The following is a 10813-nucleotide window of genomic DNA, read 5'->3' as shown; positions in this document are numbered from 1 at the left end:
GAGGACAACATGAGGACAACATGAGGGCAACATGAGGGCGACATGAGGGCAACATGAGGACAACATGAGGGCAACATGAGGGCAACATGAGGGCAACATGAGGGCGACATGAGGGCAACATGGGGACAACATGGGGACAATCATCTGGAGCAGTTGTTTTCATTCTGTTTCCTGAGTTTATGTTATGAAGCTTTTAAAGACACAGCTGTGTCCATGTGTTATTGGGTGATACACGGCGTGGGGGTATTTAAAGCCTTCATCAACATCCTTTACCATGTGAACGGACCGGAATCACATCTGTTGGAGTTACAAAACACTAACACAGGTTCTTTGGTTTGATGAAGACGAAGAGGTCGCGGTCCAACTGAGATTTAAGAAAAAGATTCCATGAAAACAGCATGATGAAGATGAGAAGACAAAGATAATACCTTCCTTCTTACCTTCTCTCCTACCTTCTTACCTTCTCTCCTACCTTCTTACCTTCTCTCCTACCTTCTTACCTTCTCTTCAACCTTCTTACCTTCTCTCCAACCTTCTTACCTTTTCTCCTCCCTGTAACCTTCTCCTCTACATTCCCTACCTTCTTACCTTCTCACCTCCCTGTAACCTTCTCCCCTACCATCTTACCTTCTTACTTTCTCTCCTTCCTGGTACCTTCCACCCTCCCTTCTTACCTTACCTCCTCCCCTTCTCTCCTCCCTGGTGCTTTCCCTCCTAAACCTTCTTACCTTCTCTCCTCCCTGGTTCCTTTCCTGCCTTCTTCCCTTCCCTCCTAACCTTCTATCCTCCCTCCTAACCTCCCCTCCTCCCTCCTAACCTCCCTTCCTCCCTGCTGACCTCCCCTCCTCCCTTGTTGAGCGCATCTTCGCTGTCCAATGAGGAAGGACACAGCTCTAAGCCCCGCCCCTTTGGGGTCGTGTTCGGTCACGATCAAAACCTGTCCTGTAAAGGAGAAAATCTCACAAGCGTTGGCTCCTAAAACCCAACAGAGAGAACAGGAAGACCGTAAACATGGAAGGATTTAACTCAATAAAACAGGAAACCACAACCAGGACACGGCTGTTAAAACGTCACATTAACGTCTCCTCAGCAGGCGCTGCTAGTCAATTAGTTCCCTGTATGTTAATAAATCATTAACGTGTTTATTTCTATACAGCACTGTTACGTTGCCGAGCTGCGTGTGTTGTACAGCGCAGCATCACGCAGGGTCTTGCATTCATTTTTAATTTTGTTTCGTTCCAGGCGGAGCGGGAACACATGTCCTGACAGGTAACTCATGTGGAATGACAGACAGCTGCTGAATTAAAAGGTAATAAAAGTGTTTCTGCCCCCCAGGCTCAGGAGGGAGATGAACTGAACTCATTAATCTGGAGGATGGAGGACGTCTTCTAGGCACTCGATGGCATGAACTGAAGAGAAAGGGAAGACTGTTGGAAAAGTTAGAGTGGTAATTAAAACATACTTTCTCAAGGAAACAACCTTCTTGTTTTGTGAGCCTCACGCAGATGAGATGATTTGATGTCAATAAAACCCACAAGGGAAAGCCACAGTCCACCCCCCATCCCCACCCCATCCAGGCTGTAACCTCCAAAAAAGCACTGGACACTGCTGCTTGTTGATCCGGGGGTTCTCCTGGTGATCTACAACAGACCCATTGGCACCAACTAGTACCGACCCATAAAACCAGCAGCCAACACATGGAGAAGACATGGAGTCATTCTGATGAGAGTGGCTGCTGCTTTCTAGAAAACAGGCTTAACCGACGGGGTGCTTTCTTCAGGTAGGGGTTGAGTCCTTACCCCAAGTGAAGGAGGTTAAGTACCTTGGGTTCTTGTTTGCGAGTGAGGGGACAATGGAGCGTGAGATTGGTTGGAGAATCGGAGCAGCGGGGGGGTATTACATTCCGTTTATCGCACCGTTGGGACGAAAAGGGAGCTAAGCTAGAAGGCAAAGCTCTCGGTCTACCGGGCAGGGTTCGTTCCTACACTCACCTAGGGTCATGAAGGCTGGGCAAGGACCCAAAGAACCAGATCCAGGGTACAAGCGCCCAAAATGGGTTTCCTCAGGAGGGGGCCTGGTTTCCTGGGCTGGCGTCTCCCTTAGAGATAGGGTGAGAAGCTCAGTCTTCCCAGAGGAGCTCGGAGTAGAGCCGCTGCTCCTTCACGTCTAAAGGAGCCAGCTGAGGTGGTTCGGGCATCTGGTAAGGATGCCTCCTGAGGGGGGTCCCTAGGGAGGTGGTCCAGGCACGTCCAGCTGGGAGGAGGCCTCAGGGAAGACCCAGGACTAGGTGGAGGGACGTCTGCCTGGGAGGAGGCCTCGGGGAAGACCTGGGACTAGGTGGAGGGACGTCTAGCTGTGAGGAGGCCTCGGGGAAGACCCAGGACCAGGTGGAGGGACGTCTAGCTGTGAGGAGGCCTCGGGGAAGACCCAGGACTAGGTGGAGGGACGTTCAGCTGGGAGGAGGCCTCGGGGAAGACCCAGGACTTGGTGGAGGGACGTCCAGCTGTGAGGAGGCCTCGGGGATACCCAGGACTAGGTGGAGGGATTATATCTCCAACCTGGCCTGGGAACGCCTCGGGATCCCCCAGTCGGAGCTGGTTGATGTGGCTCCGGAAAGGGAAGTTTGGGGTCCCCTGCTGGAGCTGCTGCCCCCGAGACCCGATACCGGATAAGGGGATGAAGATGGATGGATGGGCATGAGTACGAGGTTTATTCTTACAACCTGGACCCTTTGACTTAGTAAGCGAGATCTCTGCAGTCGGAAACAAGCTGCAATGGAAGTCAATGGTGTCCAGATTGTATTTACCTTTAAAGGGCTCCCAGAATCCCAGCAGTAGTAGTAGTAGTAGCAGTAGTAGTAGCAGTAGTGGTAGTAGTAGTAGTAGTAGTAGTAGTAGTAGCAGTAGTAGCAGTAGTGGTAGTAGTAGTAGTAGTAGTAGTAGTAGTAGTAGTAATAGTATGTTCCCTGTGTTCCCGGAGAAACAAGCTGCAATGGAAGTCAATGGTGTCCAGCTTGTTTTTACCTTTAAAGGGCTCATTTTGCCGCTGACACACTCAGATATTCCACTAAATGTCTGACAACATTAGCGATTTTAGACCCTTTTTAGGGGGTCAAGCCCATCTCAGCCCCCCTAAAAATGACGATGAAAACCTTGTTCCAAGTTTTATGCATGTGGAAGCATCAGAGACACTAAATAACCCCCCAAGTCCCAGAGAAAGTGATTATTACATAATATGGGCGCTTTAATAAAAGAAGCATGCTGAAGCTAGTTCACATTTTTGGCACCTGCGGCAATGTACTTTGGAAGACTTGCGTAGCTAAGACTCGGGGGGGGCGGGGGGGGGGTGGTGGTAGGAATGGGGGGGTGAAGTACAACAACACTTCTCTCCTTTCAACCAAAACCAGACCATGACTTTCATCTTGAGGCATTTTCACAAGTCTGACTCCAGATGTAGCTCCGGGGCAGAACCGTTGTCCTTAAATAGCCCTAGTGTCAGTGCTGGGAAGAGGTTTTACAACAGACCGGGGACGTGTTGATACGTGGTGGTCTACTATCCAAGTGTGAGGTCTGGCTGTCCTCCCCCAGGACTCGTTGGGGGGTCAAAGGGGTCATTACCTGCAGTCTGATACACTATTATGCACCAGTTTATGGTGGAATTTATGGTAGGAATACCTTTTTATATATATATATACTGTATATATATATATATATATATATATATATAGACACAGTGGGCTTTGAAAGTTTGTCCCCCCCCCCCAGGTAAAAATGTGTATTAATGTGCATAAAGAAGCCAAGGAAAGATGGACATTCTTATAATGTCACAAAAAGTTAGATTTTATTTCATCATTTACACTTTCAAAGTAACAGAAAACTATTTTCGTCAATTTTATTCCAATTTTTTGTCACTTGAGACATTTTTTAAATGTTTTAGTCATTGTTTTAGTCATTTTTTTTGGCGCTTTTCCCCTCAAAAAATCTCACTTTCTTAGTATTTAAAACAATGTTTTTGTTGATTTCTCTGCAAGTTTTTGTCAATTTTATTCGTAATTTTTAAATTATGTTCAAGTAAAATGTTCTTACAAATTTTGTGTTGCCTTTTCCGATTTTTTGTCACTTTTTAAGCGTTTAAAAGAAGATGTTTTTGTTGATTAATTTCCTGCGTTTTTGTAATGATACAGAAAGAGTGACCCGAGGACAACAGGAGGGTTAAAGTTGTTATTGATGCTTTTTTCTATGATGACAAAAGGAACTTTTTGCCATATTTGGGGGATTTATGAGACCCAGACTGAGTGAGAAAGCTATGTGCTGAAAGATTAAAGACTTCTTTTCAAAATAAAAGCATTTCAGTAAACTCTTACTCTTAAATTAAGTTAGATGTTCAAGTGTCTTCTTTTATCCAAAACCCCCAAAAAACATCCAGAGAGAGCAAGGAGAGACGGATCTGAGTCTTTATTTTATGCATAACTCAATTATAATAGTTGTTGATTGATTGATTAATCGACTGCAAGCAGACAACATTCATGTTAGATTAACTCCAGACTACAAGCAACAGGTTTAAAAACAACAAAAAGAAAATGTCCACACACACACACACACACACACACACAAAACCGTCCAAAATCAGCTAAAACATCTTACACACAGGCACAACAGCGCCTATGCTTCTGCGCATGCTCAGTAAGGAGCAGGTTATACAAAAAATACAAAAAAAAAACGTCCTGGGATCAGTTCTGTGTGTGTAAATGTGCACAAACGTACACATCCGGGCTCAAACATCCAGCGTCTCTACTTCTGCGCATGCTCAGTAGGCCCCGATGACCGCACTCCTCCGGTAACAACACAGTATACGTCTTGGGTTTGCTTCTGCGCATGCGCGATAGGCCCCGTTGACTGCACTCCTCCGATAACAGTACAGTATCTGGCGGGCGGGGGGGGTCTCTGCTTCTGCGCATGCTCAGTAGGCCCCGATTGCCCCACTCCCCCGGTGATCTCAATACAGTCTCTGTCCCGGGTCCCGGATCCCAGGTCCCCCCGACCCCCCCTACATCAGGTCTCCGGCTTGTCCTTGTTGGGGCCCATGAACTCCACCCCGTCGATGGGGATGTCCTTCTCCTTGATGGCCTTCTGCACGCACCCCTGGTACTTCCGGAAGGTCTCGGTGCACGGGTCGCCGCTCCGGTCCCCCTTCAGGAACTTCTCGGCGAACCAGCGGTTGAAGCACTGGTCGTACTCCCGCTTCAGGTCGGTGCAGGCTTCCCCGACGCTGTTCATGGCCGACCGGGCAGCTAACGGACCCGCGGAGGGACCTTTCACCGTGTTTAACCCACCGGCTACCGCGCTGTCAACACGGAACGCTCCCGAGTCTCCTTGAAAACAGCGGGATGGGATTGGCTGCGTCAACTGCCGTCGAACGTAATGGCGTCACGACGCGTCAGAGGTGTTCTGTGAGAGGGGGCAATCACTCTTAACTTGTTTTCATTTATAAACATTTTTAGGTATTTTTTCGCTAAATGTGATGTTTTTCAACCACAAATCACCTTTTTTTTTTCTTTGTAGTTTATAGTCTAGTTATTTAATTACAGACCACGTGAATGTTGAATGTTGCTCTCAAGATGTCCAGACTTGTAAAATAAAATAAATAAAATAATATTGATTGAAAAATACTTTTTCTTTGAATTATAATTCATTGTAAAAAATACGTTTTTTTAGAAAAAAACTTTCATTTTGAACCACTTTATTTTTTTGATTCTAAATAATATATTTGCATGTATATTATTATATATATATATATATATATATATATATATATATATATATATATATATATATATATATATATATATATATATATATATATATATATATATATATATATATATATATATATATATATATATATATATATATATATATATAATAATAATTTACTTACAGTCCACTTTGCATAATGTATAATAGTTTTTTGTATTTCTTTACGTATTTTTTTGATCATTATTGGTATTTATATCTACGTTAAATGTAATTTTTGATGAATAAAGTTAATTATTTAAAACAAAATTCAGCAATTTTTTTTTAATGAATGTTCATGTTTGTAAATATTTTTAGAAATTATTTTTTGGATATTGAATGTTTCTCTGAGATGTTTTAGATTTTCTTTCAAAATAAAATAAGTATTCTTTTAAATTTGAATGATATTGATTGAAAAATACTTTTTCGTATGAATTGTAGTTCTTTGTGAAAAACAATATACATAAATAATATGTTTTATACATTTAAAAAAAAGTTCATTTTTAGTATTTTTGGAAAAATATAAAGAGTTTTATTTTGAAACTTTTTAATTGCAAATGGGTGAAAAACAGAAACCACAGATACAGAAAATTTAAAAATACTTTTAAACACAATACATTGACAGAAAAATACTAAAACTGTTAAAATATTGTAATGTATCCATTCTGACTTTTATCCTGTCTTTTTTGTCTCAATTTGTGTACTCTGTGTACTGTTTTGTGTGAAGATATTTTCAGACGCAGAGTGAGACCTCTTCCTCTCAGGACACACCCGCCCCCCAAAACCCGCGAGAGTTCCCCCAGCTTTTCGAACTCTCGCGGCTGTCCAAGAAGACGTGAGAAGCGTTGGACTAATCGAAATAAGGGGATATTTACTTTTATGAATCGAGTTATAACATAAAAAACAGAAGCGGGAGGTGAAACGGGTGAGTAACAACCGCAGGGCTCGTTAAGCAACATTTGATTGCCGTTGTTTTGGAGATATACGTAAAAAATAACGTTAGCATGCTTTGCTAGGCCCGGACTGATTGTAATGGCCCGGATGCTCCGGCGCTGCTAGCCTAGCCGTTAGCGGTTGACTGTTTTTTAACTTTAGCGAAGCGGTTTTGGGGTTTTGTGTTTTTCACAGTGTGCTCCGGGGATCTAAGATGTCTGACAGCGACGACAGCGACTTCTCTGACAACCAGAGCGAGCGCAGCAGCGATGGAGAGGCCGAGGAAGTGGAGAATGAGGTACATGCTAACCGCTAGCTTAGCCATGCTAACTGCCCGGTGCGTACAGGTAAACATTGGGATGAAAAGTGGCGCGTTAAAGTGGAATAAAGTTCCCAAAAACAACACCACAGGCGGATTTAAAGGCTGAGGACGTATGCTTTTAGAGAAAGGATGTTGTGTAGCATATTGTGTACTTTATTGTTACTTTGCAGTCTATTTATGTTGTCACGGACAAGTATAATGTAGTTATATATGAAGTACACATATACGCAGTACACATATATGCAGTACAGGCCACAAGTTTGGGACCACCTTCTCATTCAATGCGGTCTTTATTTTCACGACTATTTACATTGTAGATAATCACTGAAGGCATCACAACTATGAATGAACCCATGTGTAATTTAATCATAGTAATTTAAGCATCGTAGAATATTTTTACGTTATTTTATTTTACCTTTATTTAACCAGAAAGAAAAACTCATTGAGATTAAAAATCTCTTTTCCAAGGGTGTCCTGGCCAAGATAAGCAGCAGCACAAACAACAAGGTTGCAGACATATAACAAATAACATATATCATGAACATAAAACATAAACCACTTTATGCTCTTAATAAATAGTGAGTAACAAGGTCATAAAATATCTAAATTTCAACAATAGTGAATAACAACAAGGATCATCAGAATAATCAATCATAACATGTACAGCCAGTGTGTTCAGCCTCCATGTCATTTAAAAGTAGTTTAAAAGCAGCCAGTGAAACCATCTCCTGAAGATTCAGGACCGTTTGCAGCTGATTCCGAGCATAGGGGCCGCGTACTTAAACGCCCCTTTTCCTAGTTCAGTCCGGACTTGAGGGACAGATAACAGTAATGAGTCACCAGAACAAAGACGATATCTTCCTGTACCTTTCTTTATGATGTAGGTTTGAAGGTATGGGGGAAGCAGACCAAGCATAGCCTTGTAAATTAGAGTGTACCAATGATTGAGTCTACGGGGGGACAATGGAGGCCAACCAACCCGGTCATACAGTAAACAGTGATGAGTAAGGGCTCTAAAGCTAGTGATGAACCTAAGAGCTCCGTGGTAAACAGTATCCAGAAGTTTCAAGCTTTGAGATGACGAATGCGTGTATATAACATCGCCATAATCCAGCACTGACATAAAAGTGGCAGCAACAAGTCTCTTTTTGGCCTCAACGGATAGAACTTCATTTAAAGTCGACAGAAACAAAATAAAACCACGAAAAGCCGTTTTGAGTCGTTTTTCCACTTTTCCAACCATCTCATCTCTAGATATGGTTGAAGTAAAATCATAGTTTACTGATTTATATACATAAAAACATCCGGGAAATTGCGTTCGCCAAACCCACCAGACTCCATGTAAATAAACAGCGATTTAATCGTTGTGTAACACACTTTATTCAAAGTCGACAGACACAAAATAAAACTCTGAAAAGCAGTTTTGGGTCATCTTTTGACTTTTCCAACCATCACCACTTCAGTTTGGGTCTAAATAAACACATATTTTACTGATTTACAGCTGGAACTATTTCTGCTCCATACACGCTAAAAGTATTGTTTTTTTTTAATGGAGTCTGGTGGGTTTAGCGCCAGCGACCTCAGAGCTGGTTCTAGTTAAACAGAAAGGTCTCAAAGAGGTTTTAAAGGTCTATCTCTGAAGGATCCTTTCATCATGTTTTCAGACAATATTAATCTTAGTCTGTCAGCGGCCAAATGAGCACTTTAAAGACAAATACAAGCTCAAGTTGGAGCTTGTTTCTCTGCCGACTGCAGCAATCTCTCATGTTGTCCAGGGGTCAAATTAACCAGTTTTTTTTTTTAATATCAGGAACTTGGCTTTCTTTCAACCAAATTGCCTAAAAATAACTTGGATGCCATTCCATGTTCTTCAGGTAAAATGAGTCACTATTCTCACTGAATTTTGATTGAATTTATTGAATTTTATGGCATTTTAAAAAAGTGACCAAAACCTCGGAATAAATGACAAAAAAAGAAAGAAAAAGAAAAGCAGTGTGTTTTTGTGCAGTGTCATAACATTTAGGTTAAAAAGCATAAAAAAAACAGCAAAAACATCGGAAAAAGTGCCAAAAGGTGATTTGCACACGGGGTATAGATTATTGCTCCCATCAGTCACTCAGAGACCAGCACACAGGAACACAGGGTCCAGGTTGGGAAGAGAGACAGTTTAAGACTCAACTTCGGAAGAAAATGTTGAATAGCGCCAAAAATGTTTTTTTCAAGCGCCAAAAATGTTTTTTTTCAAGTGCCAAAAATGTTTTTTTTCAAGTGCCAAAATGTCTAAAACAACACGTCAGAAAATAGTGAGAAGGTGTCCTAACTTCATCTATGATGATACTTACCTACTGAAGTAACATCTGAAACGCAGGACTTTAACCTGTAACCTTGTGGTATTAGTACCTCTAAAGTAAAGGACCCGTTTGTGTCTCTGTCTCGTCCCCAGGAGGAGACGGGCAGCCCCGTGGGCAGCGACAAGGTAGCGGAGGAGGAGGGCGAGGACCTGGAGGACGAGGAGGAGTACGATGAAGAGGAGGAGGAGGACGATGAGGACCGGCCCAGGAAGAAGCCCCGGCACGGAGGGTTCATCCTGGACGAAGCCGGTACCAAAACCACGTCCGCTTGCCTCTTTAACCGAGACCCCGTTCGTTTAGAGCCCGGCCGGTGAAGGAGTTTTGAGGCAAAAAATGTTGAAAAGCTCCAAAAATGTTTTCTTTTAAGCGCCAAAATGTCCAAAACAACACGTCAGAAAATAAGCAGAAGGTGTCCTAACTTCATCTATGATGACACTTATGATACTCACCTACTTCCACTGATGTAGCATTTAAAATGCAGGACCTGGACTTGTAACCGAGTGGTATTAGTACCTTTTTAAAGTAAAGGATCCGTTTGTTTGTAGTTATTTAAGAGTTCCCATGTAGTCCACCTGGAGAGGGAAGGAGACATTGGGACAGACATCAACATGTCCATAAGGCACACGGCTTCATTCTCCACCTAACAGCTGGTTAGGGAGTCCCGTCTCCTCCCAGGACTCGTTGGTCCCTATGTGGATCGAGTCTCAGTCTCTGGACTATGTAACTACCATTACAGGTTATTAGGGGTGGGGGGGGGGGGTCAATACTGCATTAATATACTGACGCCAAGTAGATTAGATTAGATGATACTTTATTCATCCCACAGCGGGGACATTTCCTTTGTTACAGCAGCAATTTCTTCAATAAGCAAAACAAATAATCAAGTAAACACACAAATAAACAAGTAAACAACAGCCAATGAGCAGAAGGTAGACTGACAGTAAAATGGAGTCAAATAAAGGTTGTGTAAAAATGTTTTGTGCGGTTGCCATAGTACAACAAACAATATTGCGTTGTAAGTGACGTTTAAATTAAATTGAAAATGTAATTAAAGTAATAAAGAAAAAGTAGGTAACCATAATATAAAGTTATATTAACCTGTGACCATAAATGATATTTGAAAAGTAAGTACTTTTAATGGATAAAGTATTGATCTGTTATGTATTATACAGTATATTATATTATACAGAATATAGTATATATTATATATGTGTTGTCAGGTTGTCCCGTTCTGCAGCGATAACGTTGACGCGAGATGAACAAACAAAGAAATGTTTCTTTTTAGATGAAACACATGTTGAGAAGTTTCCTTTTGGGTAAAAATTAGAAGTTGGAAATTGCAGAATATTGCAATATTTTTAAAATGGCAATAATATTGTATTGTGATGATATCGTATTGGGAGGCGTCTGCTGAT

At 42.1% G+C, this 10813-nt stretch overlaps 2 protein-coding genes across 2 annotated transcripts in view; one reads left to right on the top strand and one right to left on the bottom strand.

The window, feature by feature from the left end:
• Nucleotides 1–4614: 4614 nt before the first annotated feature.
• On the bottom strand, nucleotides 4615–5398 carry triap1 (TP53 regulated inhibitor of apoptosis 1). The gene is made up of 2 exons (XM_034864859.1): nucleotides 4983–5398; nucleotides 4615–4831 (listed from the first exon to the last, which is right to left on the bottom strand). The coding sequence occupies exon 1, from the start codon at nucleotides 5274–5276 to the stop codon at nucleotides 5052–5054; it is 225 nt and encodes a 74-aa protein (XP_034720750.1). The 5' UTR covers nucleotides 5277–5398; the 3' UTR covers nucleotides 4615–4831; nucleotides 4983–5051.
• A 1172-nt stretch (nucleotides 5399–6570) lies between these two features.
• supt5h (SPT5 homolog, DSIF elongation factor subunit) overlaps nucleotides 6571–10813 on the top strand; it is a 23802-nt gene continuing 19559 nt past the window's right edge. The window contains exons 1-3 of the mRNA XM_034863549.1: nucleotides 6571–6717; nucleotides 6921–7023; nucleotides 9491–9708. Coding sequence (XP_034719440.1) covers nucleotides 6940–7023; nucleotides 9491–9708 — 302 coding nt within the window. The 5' untranslated portion in view covers nucleotides 6571–6717; nucleotides 6921–6939. The remainder of the gene's footprint in view (nucleotides 6718–6920; nucleotides 7024–9490; nucleotides 9709–10813) is intronic.

The sequence above is a fragment of the Etheostoma cragini genome, chromosome 3 (assembly GCF_013103735.1).
Source record: "Etheostoma cragini isolate CJK2018 chromosome 3, CSU_Ecrag_1.0, whole genome shotgun sequence".
Classification (NCBI taxonomy): Eukaryota; Metazoa; Chordata; class Actinopteri; order Perciformes; family Percidae; genus Etheostoma; species Etheostoma cragini.
The sequence above is the reverse complement of the archived record's forward strand: the minus strand, read 5'-3'. Positions and strand labels throughout refer to the sequence as shown.